The 25931-nt window shown below is 45.8% G+C and overlaps 2 protein-coding genes across 7 annotated transcripts in view; both read right to left on the reverse strand.

Moving 5' to 3' along the window:
* Positions 1-1705, reverse strand: pld6 (phospholipase D family, member 6). The gene is made up of 2 exons (XM_072479856.1): positions 1260-1705; positions 1-360 (listed from the first exon to the last, which is right to left on the reverse strand). Exons 1-2 carry the CDS (start codon positions 1669-1671, stop codon positions 125-127), a joined length of 648 nt encoding a protein of 215 aa, XP_072335957.1. The 5' UTR covers positions 1672-1705; the 3' UTR covers positions 1-124.
* Positions 1706-19692: 17987 nt separating this feature from the next.
* LOC140394161 (hexosaminidase D-like) overlaps positions 19693-25931 on the reverse strand; it is a 170285-nt gene continuing 164046 nt past the window's right edge. For all 6 annotated transcript variants that reach the window (XM_072481089.1, XM_072481090.1, XM_072481093.1 and 3 more), the window contains one exon: positions 19693-23935. In XM_072481089.1, coding sequence (XP_072337190.1) covers positions 23752-23935 — 184 coding nt within the window. In that variant the 3' untranslated portion in view covers positions 19693-23751. The remainder of the gene's footprint in view (positions 23936-25931) is intronic.

The raw sequence follows: 25931 nt of genomic DNA on the forward strand, positions 1-25931 counted from the left end.
TGTAGTTCCAAGGCCAAACATTTATCCAGTTGAAATTGAGACATTTTAAGTATTACTTGCCCGTTTCCAATAGTACTGCCAAAGGACAACAGCAGAATCCATACTGAATCTAATAGGTTTCCATTCATCTTTGAGGAGAAAAGCTGTACTTTGCTGGATCATATTCATTCCAAAGTTGTCCAAATTCTTCTACAAATGCCTTCACAATATCAGTGTTTTCAATTATGATTACATTTTCTTTATTTCCAAAAATGCCCTGGGCACTCCAGTTCAAAGATCCAGTTACAAGGGTCAATCCATCAATTAGCGCAAATTTGTGGTGCATGTAGTTTGTATCCTGATCATGTCGGACTTCTATACCTGTCAACAAAGAGCAATTTTAGATTCTCTTCACAATTAAATTGTATCATTAAATCCTCTCTGAACAACAACAAAAGCCTTTGGGCAGGTTATGCTAGTGTGCACTGACTTCACAAATGTGTTTGTTTTGTTGTGACACATTTGTTAACCGTACTCCACCCAAATGTGCAATATACAGTGGTATGGTGGTCAGCAAAAAATAACAATGCACTGCTCCTAGCAGAAGACCACATGTAAGCAATGAGCATGTATCATTCGAACAATTGCAAAATTGCTGATTGTACATTTATGCTCATGCCCATCTCATGTTTGGAAGTTATTTCATTAATATTGCAGACCATGAATCAACAGCCAGAACAGAGTACACTAGAAGAGTAACTCCTCGAGTCTGCTCACCATTCAATAAGTTAATGGTAGATCTGATTACAGCCATAACTCCATCTTCCTGCTTGCCCGTAACCTTCAACTCCCTTGTGGATTAAAATTCTGTCTAATTTAGCCTTGAATATATTCAATGACCCAGTCTCCACTGCTCTCTGGGATAGTGAATTCCAAAAGTTCAGAAACAATTGCTCTTTGTTTCAGTTTTTAAATGGCATTTATTTTCTCTTCCCCCCCCCCCCCCCCCCAGCAGAAAGATCCTCAGCATCTACCCTGTCAAGACCCCAGAATCTTAAAAATATCGATGTTGGATGATCAGTAGGTCTCACAAATAGGTTTTGAGCCTTGCATGGTTAAAGTGTTTATTAATAACATATAACTATGCACACATATTGGCCCGAGCCAAGAGAAAACGCTATGCTCGTCTCTACAACGTTCTCTGTCCAATCCACAATTGACCCTAATCCCAGGTCATGTGTCACGCGGGGGTGGGGTTGGGTCGCTTTAAATTCACTTACCTGCCCTCCTGAAGGTGCCGACCTGCGAGCCGGCCAACGCCATGTAGTCGGAATCGGTAATGACCCGGACCCGCACGCCACGGCCATGCACCGCCAGCACCGTGCTGCTCAGCTCCAGGCTGGATATGGTGAACACGCAGACATCAAGTGAGCGGCGAGCGCTGATTAGCAGGCGGGTGAGGCAGCTCAGTGCGCTTTCCCGGTGCGACAGGCCGCAGCGACAATGACCGGGACTCGACAGCAGCAGTGGGCGCACACAGGTCACCGGCGCCGGGAAGAAAAGCACCTGAGCCGGCCGCCGCTCACGAAGCCGCTTCAGGTGAGAAATTACGTAATAGAGTCCTTCGGCTGCTAGAGAAAGGCCGACCACCACAACCAGGCCTCGCCAGGCCGACACAGCCGTTAATAACATGGAGCCCCTTCTCACCGAGCACAAACCGAAGCACGTGCCGCGCGCAGTGCGCGCGCCAAAAACTCGCAGGACGCCTGACGTAAACACGTCAATAGAGATGTGAACGTTATGACGTAAAGGCAATCACCGTGGCGTTCAATTCAAGATAACCGGCTTTGGGGCGGAAAATGGTGAGAAATATGGGAGGAGCAGGTGAGGATTTTTCCCATAAACCTAGATTAAACATATTGTGGAGAAATGGCCAGTAGTAGGAAAAGTAGAACACTATTTTATGTATTTATTCACAGATGTTGGTGTTACTGGCTAGACCAGCATTTATTGCCTCACCCTAATTTACTTTTTGGGTGATGGTGAGCCATCTTCTTCAACTGTTATGGTCCATGTGAACACCCAGAGTGCTGCTTGGGAGAGGGTTCCAAGATTTTGGCCAACAATACTGTAGGGATTGAAGGAATGACTGAAGGAACCGTAATACTGTTCCAACTTGAGGAGGAACTTGCAGGCGATGCTGGCCTCGTGCACCTGTTGCCAATGTCCTGGGTGGTGGAAGAATGCCTTTGGAAGGGTGTCAATCAAGCAGCCTCTTTTGTCTTGGGTATTTTTGGAGCTCCATTCATCCAGGAAAATGAAGAGTATTTAATCACACTCCTGACTTGTGCCTTGACCAAGATGGTGGACAGCAGGATTTGGTGAATCGGGAAATGAGTTATTGCTGCAGAATTCTTTGACCTGCTCTTTAATATTTATATGGCTGGTCTAGTACAATTTCTGGTCAGTGGTTAACCACCAGCCCGCCCCCCACCCCCCAGAAATTTGGCGATGGTATTGTCAAGGGGCGTTGGCTAGATTCTTTGTTGTTGGAGATGGTCATTGCCTTACACTTGTGTGGTGTGTAAGTTACTTGTCATTTATCAGCCCAAGCCTGAATGTTATCTCGGTGAGAACTGGGGGATCTCAGTGTCCTTGTGCACAAATCACTATGTCAATATGCAGACACGGCAAGCAGTTAGGAAAGCAAGTACCATGTTCGCTTTCATTATAAAGTGATCTGGGCAATAAGAATAACAAAGTATTATTGGAATTGTATACGGTCTTGCTTTTGGTCTGCTAATTAAGGAAGGGCATACTTTCCCAAGAGTGATCAAAATGAAGGTGTATTAGACTAATTATTCTGATGAGGGGATTATTCTGTGAGGTATGGACTTGGCCTAGAGCTCCTGAGAATGAGAAGAAGTGACATAATTGAAATGCAATGAGTGTACTCAGGGCAGTTTCTTAGAACAATACTTTTGGAACCAACAAGGGAACAGGCTATTTTAGACCTGGTAACATATAATGAGCCAAAATTAATTAATGGCCTCATGGTAAACAAAATAATAGCAATCATAACCTGATAGAATTTGGGTCTGAAGCTACTGCCTTAAACTTAAAGGCAATTACAAGGGTATGAAGATAGACATAGCTAACCCAGACTATAACGGACACTGTAGAAAAAGTGTCAGACATTTAAAGAGATATTTGATAACTCAACAAAAATATATTGCATTGAGAGAGACTATGAGAAGGAATGCACCATCCATGGAAACTTTCAACAAGTATTTTCTATCTGTCATCACAGAAGACACAAAAAGCATCCCTAAAATAGTAGGAAACCAAGGGGCAAAAGGGAGAGAGGAACTGAAGACAATCACTGGAGAAAACGAACGAGATAAACTAATGGGACTGAGGTTGTCAAGATGGTCTGCGTCCTTGGGTCGTAAAGGAAGTGGCTGCAGAGACAGTGAATGCATTGGTTGTAATCTTTTTTTAAAAAAAAATATTTTATTGAAAATTTTTGGTCAACCATCACAGTACAGTGTGTACCCTTTACACAATAATATAACAGTATAAATAATAATGACCTGTTTTATAAACAAAGAATAAATAATATATAACAAAAACTAAAACTAAATGGCAACTACCTTGTCTCAGATAAACACTCTCCAAACATATGATTTAACAGTCCAATATACAGTTATTTATAGCAACGACCTATACATATTATACATATATATTAACAACCCTGAGAGTCCTTCTGGTTCCTCCTCTCCCCCCCCCCCCCCCCCCGGGCTGCTGCTGCTGCCTTCTTCTTTTCCATTCCCTCTATCTTTCTGTGAGGTATTCGACGAACGGTTGCCACCGCCTGGTGAACCCTTGAGCCGATCCCCTTAGGACGAACTTAATCCGTTCCAGCTTTATAAACCCTGCCATGTCATTTATCCAGGTCTCCACCCCCGGGGGCTTGGCTTCCTTCCACATCAACAGTATCCTGCGCCGGGCTACTAGGGACGCAAAGGCCAAAACATCGGCCTCTCTCGCCTCCTGCACTCCCGGCTCTTGTGCAACCCCAAATATAGCCAACCCCCAGCTTGGTTCGACCTGGACCCCCCACTACTTTCGAAAGCACCTTTGTCACCCCCACCCAGAACCCCTGGATTGCCGGACATGACCAAAACATGTGGGTGTGATTCGCTGGGCTTCTCGAGCATCTCGCACACCTATCCTCTACCCCAAAAAATTGACTGACCCGTGCTCCAGTCATATGCGCCCTGTGTAACACCTTAAATTGAATCAGGCTTAGCCTGGCACACAAGGACGATGAGTTTACCCTACTTAGGGCATCCGCCCACAGCCCCTCCTCAATCTCCTCCCCCAGCTCTTCTTCCCATTTCCCTTTCAGCTCATCTACCATAATCTCCCCCTCGTCCCTCATTTCCCTATATATATCTGACACCTTACCGTCCCCCACCCATGTCTTTGAGATCACTCTGTCCTGCACCTCATGCGTCGGGAGCTGCGGGAATTCCCTCACCTGTTGCCTCGCAAAAGCCCTCAGTTGCATATACCGGAATGCATTCCCTTGGGGCAACCCATATTTCTCGGTCAGCGCTCCCACACTTGCGAACTTCCCATCCACAAACAGATCTTTCAGTTGCGTTACTCGTGCTCTTTGCCATATTCCAAATCCCCCATCCATTCTCCCTGGGGCAAACCTATGGTTATTTCCTATCGGGGACCCCACCAAGGCTCCCGTCTTTCCCCTATGCCGTCTCCACTGCCCCCAAATTTTCAAAGTCGCCACCACCACCGGGCTTGTGGTGTATTTCTTCGGTGAGAACGGCAATGGGGCCGTCACCATAGCTTGTAGGCTAGTCCCCCTACAGGACGCCCTCTCCAATCTCTTCCACGCCGCTCCCTCCTCTTCTGCCATCCACTTACTCACCATTGAGATATTGGCGGCCCAGTAGTACTCACTTAGGCTCGGTAGTGCCAGCCCCCCCCTATCCCTACTACGCTGTAAGAATCCCTTCCTCACTCTCGGGGTCTTCCCGGCCCACACAAAACTCATGATACTCTTTTCGATCCTTTTGAAAAAAGCCTTCGTGATCACCACCGGGAGGCACTGAAACACAAAGAGGAATCTCGGGAGGACTACCATTTTAACCGCCTGCACCCTCCCTGCCAGTGACAGGGATACCATGTCCCATCTCTTGAAGTCCTCCTCCATTTGTTCCACCAATCGCGTTAAATTTAACCTATGCAATGTACCCCAATTCTTGGCCAACTGGATCCCCAAGTAACGAAAGTCCCTTGTTAACTTCCTCAGCGGAAAGTCCTCTATTTCTCTGTTCTGCTCCCCTGGATGCACCACAAACAACTCACTTTTCCCCATGTTCAGTTTATATCCTGAGAATTCTCCAAACTCCCGAAGTGTCCGCATTATCTCTGGCATCCCCTCCGCCGGGTCCGCTACATATAACAACAAATCATCCGCATACAGAGATACCCGGTGTTCTTCTCCTCCTCTAAGTACTCCCCTCCACTTCTTGGAACCCCTCAATGCTATTGCCAGGGGCTCAATCGCCAGTGCAAACAATAATGGGGGCAGAGGGCATCCCTGCCTTGTCCCTCTATGGAGCCGAAAGTATGCAGATCCCCGTCCATTCGTGACCACACTCGCCACTGGGGCCCTATACAACAGCTGTACCCATCCAACATACTCATCTCCAAAACCAAATCTCCTCAGCACCTCCCACAGATAATCCCACTCCACTCTATCAAATGCTTTCTCGGCATCCATCGCCACCACTATCTCCGCTTCCCCCTCTGGTGGGGGCATCATCATTACCCCTAGCAGCCCCCGTATATTCGTATTCAGCTGTCTCCTCTTCACAAACCCAGTTTGGTCCTCATGGACCACCCTCGGGACACAATCCTCTATCCTCATTGCCATTACCTTGGCCAGAATCTTAGCGTCTACATTTAGGAGGGAAATAGGTCTATAGGACCCGCATTGCAGCGGGTCCTTTTCCTTCTTTAGGAGAAGCGATATCGTTGCCTCAGACATAGTCGGAGGCAGCTGTCCCCTTTCCTTTGCCTCATTAAAGGTCCTCATCAGTAGTGGGGCGAGCAAGTCCACATATTTCCTGTAAAATTCAACTGGGAATCCATCGGTCCCGGAGCCTTCCCCGCCTGCATGTTCCTAATTCCTTTCACTACTTCCTCTATTTCAATCTGTGCTCCCAGTCCCACCCTTTCCTGCTCCTCCACCTTGGGAAATTCCAGCCGGTCCAGAAAGCCCATCATTCTCTCCCTCCCATCCGGGGGTTGAGCTTCGTATAATTTTTTATAAAATGCCTTGAACACTCCATTCACTCTCTCCGCTCCCCGCTCCATCTCTCCTTCCTCATCCCTCACTCCCCCTATTTCCCTCGCTGCTCCCCTTTTCCTCAATTGGTGGGCCAGCAACCTGCTCGCCTTCTCCCCATATTCGTACTGTACACCCTGTGCCTTCCTCCACTGTGCCTCTGCAGTACCCGTTGTCAGCAAGTCAAATTCTACATGTAGCCTTTGCCTTTCCCTGTACAGTCCCTCCTCCGGTGCCTCCGCATATTGCCTGTCCACCCTCAGAAGTTCTTGCAGCAACCGCTCCCGTTCCCTACTCTCCTGCTTTCCTTTATGTGCCCTTATTGATATCAGCTCCCCTCTAACCACTGCCTTCAGCGCCTCCCAGACCACTCCCACCTGGACCTCCCCATTATCATTGAGTTCCAAGTACTTTTCAATGCACCCCCTCACCCTTAGACACACCCCCTCATCTGCCATTAGTCCTATGTCCATTCTCCAGGGTGGACGCCCTTCTGTTTCCTCCCCTATCTCCAAGTCCACCCAGTGTGGAGCGTGATCCGAAATGGCTATAGCCGTATACTCTGTTCCCCTCACCTTCGGGATCAACGCCCTTCCCAAAACAAAAAAGTCTATTCGCGAATAGACTTTGTGGACATAAACAAAAACTCCTTACTCCTAGGTCTGCTAAATCTCCACGGGTCTACTCCTCCCATCTGCTCCATAAAATCTTTAAGCACCTTGGCTGCTGCCGGCCTCCTTCCAGTCCTGGACCTCGACCTGTCCAGCCCTGGTTCCAACACCGTATTGAAATCTCCCCCCATTACCAACTTTCCCACCTCTAGGTCCGGGATCCGTCCTAGCATACGCCTCATAAAATTGGCATCATCCCAGTTCGGGGCATATACGTTTACCAAAACCACCGTCTCCCCCTGTAGTTTGCCACTCACCATCACGTATCTGCCCCCGCTATCCGCCACTATAGTCTTTGCCTCAAACATTACCCGCTTCCCCACTAATATAGCCACCCCCCTGTTTTTCGCATCTAGCCCCGAATGGAACACCTGCCCCACCCAACCTTTGCGTGGTCTCACCTGGTCTATCAGTTTCAAGTGCGTTTCCTGTAACAACCACGTCTGCCTTAAGTTTCTTAAGGTGTGCGAGTACCCGTGCCCTCTTTATCGGCCCGTTCAGCCCTCTCACGTTCCACGTGATCAGCCGGGTTGGGGGGCTTTTTACCCCCCCCCCCCTTGTCGATTAGCCATCCCCTTTTTCCAGCTCCTCACCCGGTTCCCACGCAGCTCTGTCCCCCCCAGGCGGTGCCCCCCCGCCCATCCCACCCCATGCCAGCTCCCCCCTCTCCCCAGCAGCAGCCCAATAATTCCCCCCCCCCCCCCCCCCGCTAGATCCCCCACTAGCGTAGTTACACCCCTCATGTTGCTCCCAGAAGTCAGCAAACTCTGGCCGACCTCGGCTTCCCCCCGTGACCTCGGCTCGCACCGTGCGACGCCCCCTCCTTCCTGCTTCCCTATTCCCGCCATGATTACCATAGCGCGGGAACCGAGCCCGCGCTTCCCCCTTGGCCCCGCCCCCAATGGCCAACGCCCCATCTCCTCCACCTCCTTTCCTCCCCCCACCACCTCCTGTGGAAGAGAGAAAAGTTACCACATCGCAGGATTAATAACATAAAACTCCCCCTTTCCCCCCTTTTTACCCCCCTCTTCGCCCCCCATACTCGCCCCACCACTTTGTTTCAAACGTTCTTTTTTTAAATAACCCGCTCATTCCAATTTTTCTTCCACGATAAAAGTCCACGCCTCATCCGCCGTCTCAAAGTAGTGGTGCCTCCCTTGATATGTGACCCACAGTCTTGCCGGTTGCAGCATTCCGAATTTTATCTTCTTTTTGTGAAGCACCGCCTTGGCCCAATTAAAGCTCGCCCTCCTTCTCGCCACCTCCGCACTCCAGTCTTGGTATACGCGGATCACCGCGTTCTCCCACTTACTGCTCCGAGTTTTCTTTGCCCATCTAAGGACCATCTCTCTATCCTTAAAACGGAGGAATCTCACCACTATGGCTCTAGGAATTTCTCCTGCTCTCGGTCCTCGCACCATCACTCGGTATGCTCCCTCCACCTCCAGTGGACCCGCCGGGGCCTCCGCTCCCATTAACGAGTGCAGCATCGTGCTCACATATGCCCCGACGTCCGCTCCCTCCGCTCCTTCAGGAAGACCAAGAATCCTTAGGTTGTTCCTCCTCGCGTTGTTCTCCAGCGCCTCCAGCCTTTCCACACATCGTTTATGGTGTGCCTCGTGCATCTCCGTCTTCACCACCAGGCCCTGTATGTCGTCCTCATTCTCGGCAGCCTTTGCCTTCACGACCCGAAGCTCCCGCTCCTGGGTCTTTTGCTCCTCCTTTAGCCCTTCGATCGCCTGTAATATCGGGGCCAACAGCTCCTTCTTCATTTCCTTTTTGAGTTCTTCCATGCAGCGTTTCAAAAACTCGTGTTGTTCAGGGCCCCATATTAAACTGCCACCTTCCGACGCCATCTTGGTTTTTGCTTGCCTTCCTTGCTGCTGCTCTAAAGGATCCACCGCAATCCGGCCACCTTCCTCTCCTTTTTTCATCCGTATCCAGGGGGGATTCCCTTCTGGTTCACCGCACAGTACTTTTAGCCGTTAAAATTGCCGTTGGGGCTCTTATTAAGAGCCCAAAAGTCCGTTCCACCGGGAGCTGCCGAAACGTGCGACTCAGCTGGTCATCGCCGCACCCGGAAGCCCGGTTGTAATCTCCTAACATCCCCCTGATTCTGGAAAGGTCCCAGCAGTACGAGGTGTCCTTGTGAATCATAAAAAAGTTAGCTCGTAGCTAGAGCAAGTAATTAGAAAGGCAAATCGATGTTAGCTTTTATTGCAAGACGGTACAGTATAATAGGCAAAAGCGTGGCGGGTGGCAGTTTGACGCCAAATCGTGATTCTCTGCCACCTTGACGGCGGCGGAATGCACAGACAGTAAACACTGTTTGCATATCATTAGTGGGCCCGACATGGTATTCTCCGGAGCCTCTGCGATTCTCCTCCTCCAATGGGCTGAGTTCCCGACGGCGCGGCTTGGGCTTGTGCTTTCAAATATCGTGAGACCCGCATGGTGGCTGCTGAGGGAGAGAGAGGTGGTAGGACATGGAGAAGAGCAATTGCGGGCTGCCGGCCGGACACTGGCTGGGGCATAGGGCCCTGCCAGGGAAGGGGGGGGTGCAGGGGGAACAGGCCAAGTGGCCGGGGTGACCCCCACGGAGTGGGGCAGTGCCCAGGCACGGATCACCATTACGGTGGCCATCTTGCTGCACACCCACTATTATGGCCCAGGGTTTAGAGAACCCCAAAGTGTATCATGGAGTTCACCTGACCCACAACGTTTAATAGATTGTGGTATGGGGAGCACACTCTACAGGTATGGTACAGCAGAAATGGAAAATATTTTTTAAAGTAAAACAAACAGTGAATATCTTAGCAACCATTAATTCAAAGATAACCCCCAAAGAATACAACACTAAGTAATCCTTCAAGCTGTCTTTTTAACATCCAAAAGACTTGACTTAACCTTTAAACAGAAGCACATCAGTGTTTACATTCAATACTGAAAACATTTACATTTCTGAATTCACCAATGATTAAGAGATAGTCCTTCATGGCAGCGAGCTCAACAATACAGCTGCTTTGGCTGACTTCAGCTGCAACACACTGCAAAACGAAACCAAAAAGACAGACACCCAAGCTTTTCTCAAAGTGAAACTAAACAGCAGAACCAGAGCTCAGCTCCACCCACACTCTGACATCACTGCAGTAACATGAGCAGCCAAACATTTCTTAAAGTGACATTCTCATGACACCTCCCCCCCAGGAAAAAAACCCCATCAACTTCAAGATGGTTTCATTTTTCACCTTTTCACCATCCTTTAAGAAATGCACACAGTAAACATACTTTATTGCTGCAAAAAACAACACACACAAACAGCTATAATAATAGTCCATTTTTTTTCCCGTTGTTCTTCCTCCAACTGAAATCCTTCTGTTCGTCACATTTCGTGACAAAGCATCGGCTATCACATTTTCCCGTCCTGCCACATGTACTATTTTTAAATGAAATGGCTGTAACAATAAACTCCAGCGAAACAGCCTTGCATTGTTATTCCGGATTCGCTCCCAAAACGTCAACGGATTATGTTCAGTATATATAATGGTGTCACATGGATTGCTGGTCACATAAATGTGAAAATGTTGCAAAGCCAGCACAAAACTCAAAGTCTCCTTCTCAATCGTTGAATACTTCTGGTGAGAATTAAATTTCTTTGAAAAATAACCAGTAGGCCGCTCTAGCCCATCGTCATCGTCTTGTAGAAGGACCACGCCTACACCTACATCCCGTGGGACCATTCGACCCTGTCCGATTGTATGGCCAAGGAAAGTGACTTGGGCTTTTCCAAATTCACTTTTGGCTAGGTTTATCACCAAACCCGTCTCCTGAAGTCGATCGAATAACTCCATCAGATGTTTTAAATGGTCTTTCCATGTCTGGCTGAAAATTACCAGATCGTCGATTTATACCGCACAATTGGGTAATCCTGAAACAACTTTGTTAGTTAACCGTTGAAATGTGGCTGGTGCGTTATTCATGCCAAATGGCATAACTTTGAATTGGTATATACCATCTGGAGTCACAAAAGCTGAAATTTCCTTTGCCCTTTCGGATAAAGGTACCTGCCAGTAACCTTTAAGTAAATCCAATTTGGATATAAAAGCGGACTGTCCCACTTTCTCAATACAATCCTCCAAATGTGGGATAGGATAAGAGTCCATTCTTGTAACTGCATTAACCTTTTCTATAGTCCACACACAATCGTTGGGTACCGTCTGGTTTAGGTACCATCACTATGGGTGAGCTCCATTGGCTGCAACCCACTTCAATTATGCCATTATTAAGCATACTCTCAATCTCTTTGTTAACCTGTGCCAATTTTAACGGATTAAGTCTATATGGATGTTGTTTGATTGGAACAGCATTTCCCACGTCTACATCATGTATAGCCATTTTAGTACTTCCCAATTTATCTCCACAAACTTGCCCATGTGATATCAATAACTCTTTCAGGTCAGTTCGTTTTTCCTCTGGAAGATAACTCAATAATCTATCCCAATTTTTAAGAACATCCTCATTTTCCAATTTAATTTGAGGTATGTCAAATTCACAGTCATCTGGATTTGGTTTGTCACTTTGAGTTAGAATCATTAAAACCTCCTCCTTTTTCTCTCCTCTTTCAAAGTACCTATTAAGCATATTCACATGACACACTCGGTGAGTCTTCCTTCTATCTGGTGTTTTTACCACATAATTCACCTCACTTAATTTCCTTTCAATCTGATAAGGTCCACAAAACCTAACTTTTAAAGGCTCACCTACCACTGGTAACAACACTAAAGCTTTATCTCCACTGGCAAAACTACGAACTTTGGATTTCTAGTCCGCGACCCGTTTCATCACATTTTGTGCAACTTTCAAATGTTGTCTCGCCAATTCACCTGCTCTATTTAATCGTTCCCTAAAATTTTACACGTATTCCAATAATGTAATTTCCGATTTCTCACTCACCAGTTTTTCTTTAATCAATTTAAGTGGTCCTCTTACTTCATGACCAAAAATTAGTTCAACAGGACTAAATTTAGTTGACTCATTAGGTGCATCCCTAATTGCAAACAGTACGAATGGAATTCCTTTATCCCAATCCTCTGGATAATCTTGACAATAAGCCCTCAACATTGTCTTTAATGTCTGATGCCACCTTTCTAACGCTCCCTGCGATTCTGGATGGTACACAGTTGATTTAAATTGTTTTATTCCTAAGATATCCATAACTTCTTTGACTAACCTTGAGGTCAAATTTGATGCTTGATCCGATTGTATTTCAGTGGGCAGTCCATATCTAGTAAAGAATTTAAGTAACTCCTCCACAATCTTTTTAGCTGTAATATTACGTACTGGAATGGCCTCTGGAAACCTAGTAGACACATCCATTATAGTCAAAAGATATAAATTCCCACTTTTTGTTTTAGAAAGCAGTCCCACGCAATCAATTAGGACCCTTGTAAAAGTTCCTCAAATGCTGGAATGGGTATTAAGGGCGCTGGTTTTATCACTGCTTGAGGTTTCCCAATCACTTGACATGTGTGACATGACTGACAAAATTTAACTACATCTTTATGTAGTCCAGGCTATTAAAAATGTTTCTGGATGACTTCCGGGTGCGGCGATGACCAGCTGAGTCGCACGTTTCGGCACCTCCCGTTGGAACAGACTTTTGGGCTCTTATTAGGAGCCCCAACGGCAATTTTTGACGGCTAAAACCATTGTGCGGTGAAATAGAAGGGAATCCCCCCGGATATATATGGAGAAAGAAGAGAGTAGTGGCTGGATTGCAGAGGATCCTCAGGAGCAGCGGCAAGGAAGGGAAGCACGAAGCAAGATGGCGGCGGAAGGAGGCCGTTCGGTGTGGGGCCCGGAACAGCAAGAGTTCCTGCGGCGCTGTGTGGAGGAGCTGAAGAAAGAGGTGTTGGCCCCGATGCTACAGGCGATTGAAGGGCTAAAGGAGGCACAGAAGACCCAGGAGTTGGAGCTTCGTGATGTGAAGGCAAAGGCTGCTGAGAATGAGGATGAAATACAGGGCCTGGTGGTGAAGACTGAGACGCACGAGGCACTGCATAAAAGGTGTGTAGAGAGGCTGGAAGCCCTGGAGAATAACTCGAGGAGGAAGAACTTAAGAGTTTTGGGTCTTCCCGAAGGTGCAGAGGGGGCGGACGTTGGGGCATATGTGAGCACATTGCTTCACTCATTAATGGGACCGGAGGCCCCGACAGGCCCCTTGGAAGTGGAGGGAGCATATCGAGTCCTTGCACGAAGACCAAAGGCAGGAGAAATACCACGAGCCATAGTGGTGAGGTTTCACCACTATAAGGACCGGGAGATGGTCCTGAGATGGGCGAAAAAGACACGGAGCTGGACGTGGGAGAATGCGGTGATCCGCGTGTACCAGGATTGGAGTGCGGAGGTGGCGAGAAGGAGGGCGAGTTTCAATCGGGCCAAGGCGGTGCTACATAGAAAGAAAGTTACATTTGGAATGCTGCAGCCAGCGAGACTGTGGGTTACACACCAAGGGAAACATCACTACTTCGAGACGGCAGAAGAGGCGTGGACATTTATTGTAGAGGAGAAGTTGGACTAGACTGGAGAGAGAAAGAGTTTCTGTAATAAAGTAGTGGGTGGATTGTATGGGACGGGGAAGGGGGGGGGAAATTTTCTCTATTCCCCTCATTGGGGGGGGGGGGGGGTATGGTGAACTGGGCGCTGGTGGGGAAGGAGAGGGGGAAGGAGAGAGGGAGCTGCGCCATTAGGGGCGGGGCCGAGTGGGAAACGCGGGCTTTGCTCCCGCGCTATGGTAATTGCGGCGGGAAAGGGAGTGCAGGAAGGAGGGGGCCTCACACAATGGGGGACCAAGGATAAACGGGGGAAGCCGAGGTCAGCCAGAGTTTGCTGACTTCTGGGAGTAACCTGGGGGGAGCAATTACACTAGAAAGGGATCTAGCAGAGGGGGGGGGGGGGTTAACTGGGTTGCTGCTGATAAGGGAAAGGGGGAGCTGTTATGGGGCGGGGTGGTCGGGACGGGAGGACACCGTCGGGGGACAAACGGGAGCGTGGGAACCGGGTGAGGAGCTGGTCTTAAAAAAGGGGATGGCTAGTCGACATGGGGGGGGGGGGCACGCGGGGGAGGGGAGGGGGGGCCCACCCCACCCCACCCCACCCCACCCCACCCCACGCGGGCCCTCAGGGGTTTCCTATAGTTGTTTGTATATTAGTTATTTATACTGCCATGTGGGACTTTATTGTCTTGGAGAGTTATTATTTTGTTGTTGGCAGTTGCCGTTTAGTTAATATATTATTTATTTGTTAAAAAAAAACGGTCATTATTATTTATATTGTTTTAAAGATGTAAAAAGGGGAAAATCCTGTACTGTTCTTGTTTGACCGAAAACATTTTGAATAAAATATATTTAAAATAAAAAAAAATGTTTCTGGATTTTAACTTGAGTTCTCCTTATCCCAAATGACCTCCCACTGGTACCTCATGTGCAACTCGCAACACCTCCTTTCTATACCCTACCGGCAATGCTACTTGATGAACCTCTGCCCACTTTTCATCCGCCTGCATATGTAAAGGTCTCCATTTTCTCATCAAGACATCACTTTTATGGGAATAACACTTTGGTATAAACTCTGATTCCTCTTCCGTGTATGCTTTCTGATACATCCGTTTTATTCCTATATCTTTCTGTTATAACTCCGCCAATTTTCCTGAACTAAAAATATCCGCCTCATCCTCCACCTGTTCTTGTTCTTTTTCAACCATCTGATCAAAAATCGTTTCTGATAATTGCACTTCAACTTCATCTTCACTCTTTGATTTCTCCTCTTGTCTTAACCTGTGACTTTGCAACCTTGTTACTACACAATCCGGAAAAATCCCAGGATATTCGTCCTTCAACACTTCAGTTGTCTCATTTTCCACTGGCTTATCAACCACAGTAGGCATCACAGAAGGTACAGCTGAGATAGATCAGTCATGATCTTATTGAATGGCAGAGCAAGCTTGAAGGGCTAATTAGCCTACCCCGGCTCCTGTTTATTCTCTTATTATGATCAACACTAGATGGCCCTATCAGTGAGCCTTATTCAGGAAGGATTATTTTAGAGTTTTGTTATTTGAGTTTTCAGATAGCCTTGGCTGTTACTTTTCATAGAATCCCTACAGTGTAGAAGGGGGCCATTCAGCCCATCAGGTCTGCACCAACACTCTGAAAGAGCACCCTATCCCAGTAACCCCACCTAACCCGTTGGACACTAAGGGGTACTCCCGGAATCTGGCACATCATAATTGAAGGTTCTTTTGTTATTCTGCCTCCGTAGATAGTTCAGGCAGTGCTCTATTTGCCTCCCCTCCACCAACACTCCGACTCCCTCCCTCCCTCCCCCCCCCCCACCCTCCTTTCCCCTCTCTCCCCACCACCCCCCTTCCTTTCCCTTTTGTTGGTACAGAGGCGAGGGTATCTGGTCTCTCCAGCGCAAAGTTTAGTGCTTGTACATTTGGGTTTTTTTGGCAAAAATATGTTGTGAACTGTTTTAATAATCAGAGTATCCACCCACCCCTCCCTGTTCATCAGGGGAGGGTACACTGTTTCTCCAACACAAAATTAGTGTTTGTATCGTTTGGCCTTGTATATATTTCTTACTGTTTCAATAAAAAGATATGTCAATCCACTTAACCTGCATGTCTTTGCACTGTGGGAGAAAACCAGAGTAGCCGGAGGCAACCCACGCAGACACGCGAGAGCATACAAACTCCAGTCACCAAAGCTGGAATTGAACCCGGGTCCCTGGCGCTGTGAGGCTGCAGTGCTAACCAGTGTTCCGCCCTGATTGATGGATATTTTTACCCTTTTTCCATTTCCCCCTCCCCTTCATCCACCCAATACTTTTCTTCTTTGTATAATGCAAAGAGCAACAAAGATTAATGAAGAGTATATGCTGGGGCTATGGATTTAACACAAGTGAAATTAAACAGAGGTGTTTCTAAGGAGCCACAATTGCTGTTCTTGTCACACCCATAGGTACTTGGGGATCTGTACAGGGGTGTGTCAAAAGAAATCCTGGTCTTTCCTGCTTCTGCTTTAGAAATCGGGGTGCTATAGAGTTGTATTATCTGCAGCTGAATAACGTGAACACATTTGGATTGCTTCCTATAGAAATAAAACCATTACAATGTGAAGCTTCATACATACGAACAAGGGGCTGAATGGCTGCCTTCTCCATTTAATGATGGCTGATCTGACAGTAGCCTCAAATCTGTGCAGGGTAGATTGGCCACGCTAAATTGCCCCATAATTGGAAGAAAAATGAATTGGCATTCCTCATACCATCAATAACCTGTCGTCCTCTTCATCATAGAATCCCTACAGTGCAGAAGGAGGCCATTCGGCTCATCGAGTATGCACCGACCCTCTGAAAGAGTATCCCACACAAGCACATTCCCCTGCCCTATCCCAATAGCCCCTTAACTTAACCTACACATCTTCGGACACTAAGGGGTAATTTAACATGGCCAATCCACCTAATTTGCACATCTTTGGACCCTAACCCTTGCTTATCAAGAATCTATCCACCTCTGCCTTAAAAAATATTGAAAGACTTTCCACCGCCTTTTCTGGAAGAGAGTTCCAAAGACTCATGAACCCAAGAAAAAATTTGCCGCATCTCCATTTTAAATGGGTGCCCCCTTTTAAATAGTGTTCCCTAGTTCTTGATTTGCCAATAAGAGGAAGTATCTACTCCACATCCACCCTGTCAGGACCCCTCATGATCTTCGCTCAAGTCGCCTCTTACTCTTCTAAACATAGTGGATGCAAGCCTTACCTGTTCAATCTTTCCTCACTAGAAAACCTGCCCATTCTAGGTCTTCTGGTAAACCTTCTCTGAACTGCTCCCAACACATTTACATCTTTCTGCAAATAAGATTACCAACACTGAACACAGTACTTCACATGGTCTCACTCTGTATAACTAAGGCATAACCACTTTTTATTTTTGTATTCAATTCCTTTTGCAATAAATTGTAAATTCTATTAGCTTTCCTAATTACTTGCTATACCTACATACTACCCTTTTATCATGCACTCGGACACCCAGATCCCTCTGCATTGGAGGTCTGCAATCTCGCCCCATTTAGATAACATGCTTCTCTTACTCTTCCTGCCAAACAGGACAATTCCATGTTTTCCCACATTATAATTCATTTGCCAGATCTTTACAATAATAATCTTTATTGTCACAAAGTTACTGTGAAAAGCCCCTAGTTGCCACATTCCAGCGCCTGTCCGTGTACACAGAGGGAGAATTCAGAATGTCCAATTCACCTAACAGCACTTCTTTTGGGACTTGTGGGAGGAAACCGGAGGAATTCCACACAGACATGGGGAGAATATGCAGACTCCGCACAGACTGTGACCCAAGCCGGGAATCGAACCTGGAACCCTGGCGCTGTGAAGGATTGTTCCACAGTGCGACCGTGCTGCCCATCTCTTAACCTATCTTTTTGTGTCCTCTTTATGTCCTCGTCACAACTTACTCTGGGTCACTGTCCATGGAGTTTGCACATCCGCCCTGTGTTTGCGTGGGTTTTGCCCCCACAACTCAAAAGATGTGCAGGCAAGGTGGATTGGCCACGCTAATTTACCCCTTAATTGGAAAAAATGAATTGAGTAGTCTAAATTTATTTCAAAAAGAGAGAAAAAAATAATACATTCATAGGCTCCCCTTTATCTACAGCACATAGTAATAATCTTTTATTGTCACAAGTAGGCTTACATTAACACTGTAATGAAGTTACTGTGAAAAGCCCCTAGTCGCCACATTCCGGCGCCAGTTCGGGTACATGGAGGAAGAATTCCGAATGTCCAAATTACTTAACAGCACATCTTTCAGGACTAGTGGGAGAAACCGGAGCACCCGGAGGAAACCCATGCTGACACGGGAAGAACGTGCAGACTCCACACAGACAATGACCCAAGCCGGGAATCGAACCCGAGTCCTTGGCACTGTGAAGCAACAGTGCTAACCACTTTGTGCTACCATGCTGCCCTTGTTACTTCCTCAAAGAACTGGTTGGTTCAACAGGATTTATCTTGTGCCCGATTGCCTTTAACCTATTCAAGTGCCCTGTTAGAAGTTATAACTGTTATCATAGAATCCCTCAGTGCAGAAGGAGGCCATTTGGCCCATCAAGTCTGCACTGACCCTCTGAAAGAGCACCCTACCTAGGTCCACTCCCCTGCAACCCCACCTAACCTTTTGGACACTAAGGGGCAATTTAACATGTCTAATTCACCTAATCTCACATCTTTTGATTGTGGGAGGAAACCAGAGTACCTGGAGGAAACCCACGTAGACACGGGGAGAATGAACAAACTCCACACAGTCGCCCTGGGTCAGAATCGAACCCTGGTGCTGTGAGGCAGCAGTGCTAACTGCTGTGCCGTCCCCAAAATCTTGTTTTGTTCCAATTAAGGGGCAATTTAACGTGGCCAATTCACCTACCTTTGGGTTGTGGGGGTTTGACCTATGCAAACGAGGAGAATGTGCAAACTCCACACTGACAGTGACCCTGGGCCGGGATCGAACTCGGGTCCACAGCACTGAGGCAGCAGTGCTAACCACCGCCACTGTGCCGCCCTTAATTATGTTTCTAACAAGATCAAACTAACTGGCCTGTAGTTTCCTGTTTTCGGTCTCCTACCCTTTTTGAATGAGGGAGTCACATTGGCTATCTTCCAGTCAAATGGGACCTTGCCCGAGGCTAGGGAATTTGGGGAAATTAAAATCAATGCATCAAATATCTCACTAGCCTCTAAGTCCACCTGGGCTCAGGTATTTGCCAGCTATAAGCTCCAATTTACTCAGTACCTGGTGATTGTAATTTTCCAGAGTTCATTCCTCCCTTCTATTTCCTGATTTAAAGCTGCTTCTGAGATGATATTTATATCCGCTTCTGTAAAGAATGATGCAAACTACCGGTGCAATTCATCTGCCATCTTTCAGGCACATTTCACCACATTCTTCCAGGCCATCCATGGTGACATGTTACATCAGTTAGATTCCAATGCAATTAATTGCTTTAGTAGTGCACTCACTATCATTAAGCAGACACAATGCCAATTGTGCCTCATTGAAGTACAGCAAACAGTACAAATGGCCAATTTCGGTGTTGTAGGTCAAAGCCAAAAATGTTGGCCAGGACACCATCCTGTTCCTCTATGCAAAGGACCTTGGAATTTTAATGCCTACCTGAACAGAGGGACAGTTTAACATTTCAGCTGAAAGACAGTACTTCCGATAGCTTAGCACTCCCTTCTTTTTGCAGTAGGTTTAGGTTAAGTCATGCAGTATAGCTCGAATTTAGTTCTGAAGAAGTCCTAGGGCTCGAAACATTAACTGTTTCTCTCTCCACAGATGCTTCCAGGTCTGAGTTTTTTTCAGTATTTTCTGAATTTACTTCAGATTTCAAGCAGCTGCAATATTTTTGCCTTATTAAATTTACAGTACTTTGACTCGGAGATGGGCGTGCTACCAACTGGGCCAAGATGACACTAACATGTTTGCCTTTTCATATGGACAGAATTAATCTGACATGAGCTAAATATTATACTGTAAATAACCTGTTGGGTCAAAGTAATCTTTTACCGAAGCTAATGCACGAACTCAGGTTGTGAAACATTTTATTGAAAACCAAGTAATTACATCAAAAGGATTAAAATCACAACAGCATTACAGAATATAGATTGTACACAGATACATGAACAAACTGTGCATTGAAAACACAGGATCACAGTGTAGCAAAAATAACCCATGCTACCATAAAAAGAAAATAGAAATTGTTCCATACCAAAGTAAGGGCATGCATTTGGAGATTGCCATAAAAAGCTAACCCTCTCTTGACCAGCACCAAAAGTATTCACCACCGTCCAGACTTGCCCATTTCAATATTCTATCCAGCAGACTAATTAACCCTTATCCCCATTCAAAGCAATTGCCTTTATCCCAAGATTGATGTTGATGAGTTTGCTTATTTCATGAGTAGTGCATAGTGTTTGCATTCGCACCATTTTAATATACTTTACTTTCTTCCTTTTTATTTCTGGTGGCTTCATGCGTACACAGATGAAACATACTGGTCCAAGCTACATTTATTGGGAGAAAGAAAGAATTGCACAATCTAGCATTAGACACATAATCTCGTATCAGACACAATCTTGGAACATATCAATGCACTTTACAGCCAGCCAATTAAATACTTTTTGAAATGTCAGTGGCGCAATGTTAGAAACAGGGTAGCCAATTTAAGCATAACAAGGTCTGCAAACAGCAACATAACTGAATAATCCATTTTAGTGGTTATAGGATAAATTTGGCCAGAATACCAGACAGAATCACCTTGCTGTTCAAAATAGTGTCAGGTGTACTTTTATATCTACACTAGAGACCTAGTGGGACCTTGGTTTAACGTAACATGCAAAAGGCAGTGCCTCGAACAGTGCAATTCTCTCTCAGTACTGCACTTCGAGTATCAGGCTAGATATGCACACCCGGAAATGGTTCTTGAATTCACAAACTCCCAACTATGGCAAAAAAGCGATCACCAAGCCACAGTTGATGCCAAATTCTGACACTAGTGAATCTCAATCCCAAAGGTGGGTGGGTGGTGATGTTTTCACCCCTGCTTGTTAGTCGGTTTGTATGTACCTAAAAAACTACTGGCTGTATTTCAACAAAATGTGTCACACAGATATGGACGGCCCAGGTGAAAGAAGAACTAATTCACATTGGTAAAGATTTGGATCCTAAAATTTTCAGAGAATCCATTAACATTAGGGCATTGAACAAATTGACTTTTATTTTTAAGAATGTTAGGAGATTTTATGTAGAATGGTTGTGGGTTGTCTCAGATGTTGTGGTGGAATTTGGCACAGCTGTCAAATTTTGAGCAGGGTTTTGCATGTGGATTACGGAGATGGATGTTCTCAGCAAATATTTATCTTTTTCAGCTTTGTAGTTCGAGCTTCAGCCAGGCAAGAAAAAGCCTGAAGGAAAAGCTGCATAATTGTAGTAACACTGCATGGGGACATTTGCGATCTACTGAATTCCTCTCAATTTGTTGGTGTGAGAAGCCGATCTGCACTGTACAGCACTTTTAGAGGTAGGTGCCTGTGCTGGCTTATCAGTGGAGGATGTTTAGATGGGGGATGTCTATTTTGACTGTGCCATTAATGGGATTTGTCTGTTGTGTCAGTGGAAGTGCAGAACAAAAACTCTCAGTTCCCCACTAGCAAAGTATGACATTTGTAATAAAGCCCACCGAGAGTCATTCTTGCGTTCACCAGTTGCTATAAGGTGCACAGGAATAGTTGTTGTAGAATATTACTCCACAGGAGGCCACTAAACCCATCACCTATGTGCCAGCTCTTTGAAGAGCTATCCAGTTGGTCCCAATTCCCTACCCTTTTCCCCGAGACACCTGCAATTTTCTTCCCCAAAAAGTATAAGTTCCATACCTCACAAAAATTCCAACCAGGTAGCAGCAAACGTATTTGTTAACTGGGAAGAAGACATTCACTACTAATCCTTCACCAGAAGATTAATGAATGCAATGTGAAAATAAACTCGGTTCATCCTTTGGTTAACTAAGTGGGAAATGAAAACCGGGGTAAAATATACTTGCTGCTGTGTTTGTAATTATTGGTGTGATTTAATTATTGATCACTTCATTTTCTCCCCGTTTTAAAAAAAATGAAAGACTTGGCTAATTTGGAATTTCAGAAATAAAAATACTTGCACAGCTCAAGTGGATAAGTCATGCTAATCTCGAAATCCCAGCAGGGCTGAGCTGGGAGCCCAGCTAAATCTGGTCTGCACCATTTCCTGACTGGGATGAAACTGAAATGTGGCGAGAATTAGGTATTTTTCAAATAGGATTGATGTTCATTCCTCAGAAATGTTCAAGCAATGCAGTACTCACATATATAGCCAATATCCAGAGTGCATTTTCATCCATCTCCTACAGCACATAAGGTGGCCATTTGACCAACTGTACTTTTGTTGGCTCTTTGACAGAGCTATCCAATTAGTCCCACTCCCATGCTCTTACCTATAGCTCTGTCATTTTCTCCCCATTTCAAGTATTAATCTATTTCTCTTTTAAAAGTTATTATTGAATCTGCTTCCACCACCATTTCAGTGCAATCTAGATCATAACCACTTTTATTCTCTTCTCATCTCTGGTTCTTTTGTTTACTTGGCAATAGAGACTCTGCTCTCTCCACCCCATTGTGACCTTTGTAGGACAAGAGCTTTTAAAAGCAAATTTAAAAGACATACATGTTAACTACAACTTTACAAGTTGTGTGTTTGGGGGAGGGGAGACAAAATGTAAGAGAACTGTAGAAGAGTAAACACAGCCATAAACTTACAAAGTGCCATGGGTGTTCAGTGCAAATAACAGTACCAGTTCTACAAGGTCACTTGTGTAAATTAGAAGGAAACAGTCCTCTTGAAGCCTGGACATTGCACCTATTTGTTTTAATAGTGTTTCAGTTTAAACATTTATAAATTAAGAATCCTTTGTACAGTTTAGTCTTTGTGTCTGTCCTTTTGCAGAGGGCTTCTCTGACAACAGCTACTGAGCAAAGTCCTAAACATTCTAGGACACACTCCATTTATTTTCTTTTGTGCTTCAGCCTCAATGTAATCTTAAATGGCATATCTTTCTTAGACCATACCCCATTCTTTTTAAAATAAATTTAGAGTACCCAATTAATTTTTTCCAATTAAGGGGCAATTTAGCGTGGCCAATCCACCTACCTTGCACATCTTTGGGTTGTGGGGGCGAAACCCACGCAAACACAGAGAGAATGTGCAAACTCCACACGGACAGTGACCCAGAGCCTGGAACGAACCTGGGACCTCGGTGCCGTGAGGCAGCAATGCTAACCACTGCGCCACCATGCTGCCCTCATATACCCCATTCTAAGTATTTATTTATGTTTAATTAGCTATGAAATAGTGATTTACCCCAATAGAAAGCAGCAATTATAAAGAGAACAGGTAAAACCAACAGACCCCTTACAGTGAACTCCCCACCTTAACCAAAATATCAACAAGGATGATCAAATGATTCCAATCCATTACATCAGATGATAAGTGTCAGGTGAAAACTACACTTAAAAAAAAATGAAATCAAAGATCATCTCTGAGATTTTGGCAAAGTCCTAGTCCTATCGCACTGCTCACACATCCTCCAAGTGACTATGCAACAAGCATGTCACTGCACCACAGGAATCACATTCTCAGTTCTCTGTGCAATATCCTCAGTAATTGGAAATGCTTTAGCTGGAGCGAGTTGCTTTGCTTCTGCAATTCCTCTGGATGAAATCACCTGCTGTGCCCAAAAGCAGTGGTTGGTCATAGTGGTACCTAACAAACCATGTGGCAAAACAGAATTCCTAGTGGAATTTAATATGTTGAGTGAGAGGCATGTTAGAGAGCTTCCTGCAGCTGTGAACATAAAAGTTCTGGAATGCAATTGACGATCAGATCCCAAACTGGTAAAGGCAAGGGAGTCACACAGCCTCAGAAGCTCATTTTTTCCCCAAATTAGTGGGATCCAGCTTTTGTGCTTTGTTGAGTTTGATCCTGGATCTCTACATGTTGTAACAGAAATAGTACAGTGGTGGGGTTCAACCAAATTTATTTCTTGTTGATGTTCTAGTTTTGCTTTGGTTTAGCATTTAGTGCCATAATATCGTGATAATCCTTCACAAACGCTCTCAGCGGATCCATGTACGGGTTCACGTTCACTTCCATCCATTCCTCCACGGTGTCAGAGAAGTAAATCTTTTCCATCTCCAGGCGGAAATTTCCCAAGTATTCTTCCCACTGCTTGTGAACACTGAACATATTTTACAGTTAAGTTTATCATTTTGCATAATAAATATCGCTTTAAATACAATCAGACCCTGCATAAATTCAGATTTCTCAGAAAACTGAACGCTGTCAGATTGCAGTGATAAATGCTAAACTAAAAGATTGCACCAACACTCCCAGAACTGATCAACCCTCTCAAAAATACAACATTCAATCAGGCAATAACCCCACTTATTCCACACACTAAAATAGACTGACAAACCCAGAGATAACGCAAGACTGTATTAGAACAGAATCATTGAATGTTACAGTACATAATTTTCTAATTCCCTTTTGAAAGGCACAATTACATATGAGCACCACATTCTCGGAGTGAATTCCAGATCTTAACCCCTCACTGTGTAATGAGGTTTTTCCTCATATTACCCTTCCTTCTTTTGTCAATCAATTAAATCAGTGCGCTCCGGTTCTCAATGGCCTGCAACTCCCTCAGAGTGGTAATCTCTGGCGGATTGCCACTCTCAACAGACTTACCCACGCTGGGATGCCAAAGCCCCATTTCGCCCAACCTTCCATACTCAGGCTGGGCGAGACAGGAGCAGGGTGCATTGCCGAGGAGTACCTGGGGCGCAGAGAGGCAAGAAACACCCCTTTTACAGCACAACAGACAATGGTGGTTGGTGGTGGTGGTGGTTTGGAGGTGAGACCCACACAGCCACGAGGAGAATGTGGCAAACTCCACATGGGGCCAGGATCAATCCCAGTTCCTCAGCGCTGTGAGGCAGCAGCGCTAACCACTGTGCCACCTTGATGCCCCATCAAATCTCCTCTTAACCTGTTTTCCGAGGGACAGTCCAAATTTTTCCACGCTATCTTGTTGCTCAAGTTCCTGATCCTTGGTACATGTTAATCCTTCTTGCACCCTCTCTAATACTTTCAAATCCTTCCTAAAGTGTAGTGCCCAAAACGGAATAATACTTCACTTGAGGCTGAACTTGTGTTTTACAGAGGATTATCACAACATCGTTGCTTTTGTTCTGTATGCCTTTTATTTGTAAAACTGTAAGCGTTATGAACTGCTTCTCAATCTGGATAAAAGCATGCTCTTGCCCCACCAAACTTATTTCCTCTTATCTTGACTCCATCCTCACTCCTCTGGTCCATTCCCTCCCACCTACATCCGGGATTCCTCTGATGCACTGCATCAGATTGACAGCTTCCAGTTCGCAGGCCCTAACTGCATTCTATTCACCATGGATGTGCAATCCCTCTACACCTCCATCCCACACCAGGATGGCCTGAGTGCTCTTCGCTTTTCTCGAAAAGAGGCCCGGACAATCCCCATCCATCACCACCACCCTCCTCCCCCTGGCTTAACTCGTTCGAACTCTCAACAACTTCTCCTTTAACTCATCTCACTTTCTCCAAATCAAAAGTGCAGCAATGGGTACCCGCATGGGTCCTAGCTACACTTGCCTTTTTATGGGGTATATGGAACAATCCTTGTTCCAGGCCTATCCGGGTCCCCTAGCACAACTCCTTTACCGATACATTGATGACTATTTTGGTGAAGCGTCATGCTCTCACCCGGACCTGGAAAAATTTGTCAACTTCGCTTCCAGTTTCCACCCCTTCATCACTTTCACCTGGTCCATCTCAGACCCTTCCCTTCCCTGCCTTGATCTTTCTGTCTCCATTTCCGGCAATAGACTATCCATTACAAGCCCTGATTCCCACAGCTATCTGGACTACAGCTCTTCGCACTCTACACCCTGTAAGGACTCCATCCCTTTCTCTCGACTCCTTCACCTCCGTCGCATTTGTTCTGATGATGCCACTTTCCAAAATGGTGCTTCGAAAATGTCTTCCTTCTTCCTCAACCGTGATTTCTCACCTACAGTTGTGGACAGGGCCCTCAACAGTGTGCGGTCCATCTTCCGCGCCACTACCCTCACCCCCTCCACTCCCTCCCAGAACAAGGATAGAGTCCCCCTCATTTTCACATTTCATCCCACCAGCCT

Source organism: Scyliorhinus torazame, chromosome 17 (genome assembly GCF_047496885.1).
Source record: "Scyliorhinus torazame isolate Kashiwa2021f chromosome 17, sScyTor2.1, whole genome shotgun sequence".
Classification (NCBI taxonomy): Eukaryota; Metazoa; Chordata; class Chondrichthyes; order Carcharhiniformes; family Scyliorhinidae; genus Scyliorhinus; species Scyliorhinus torazame.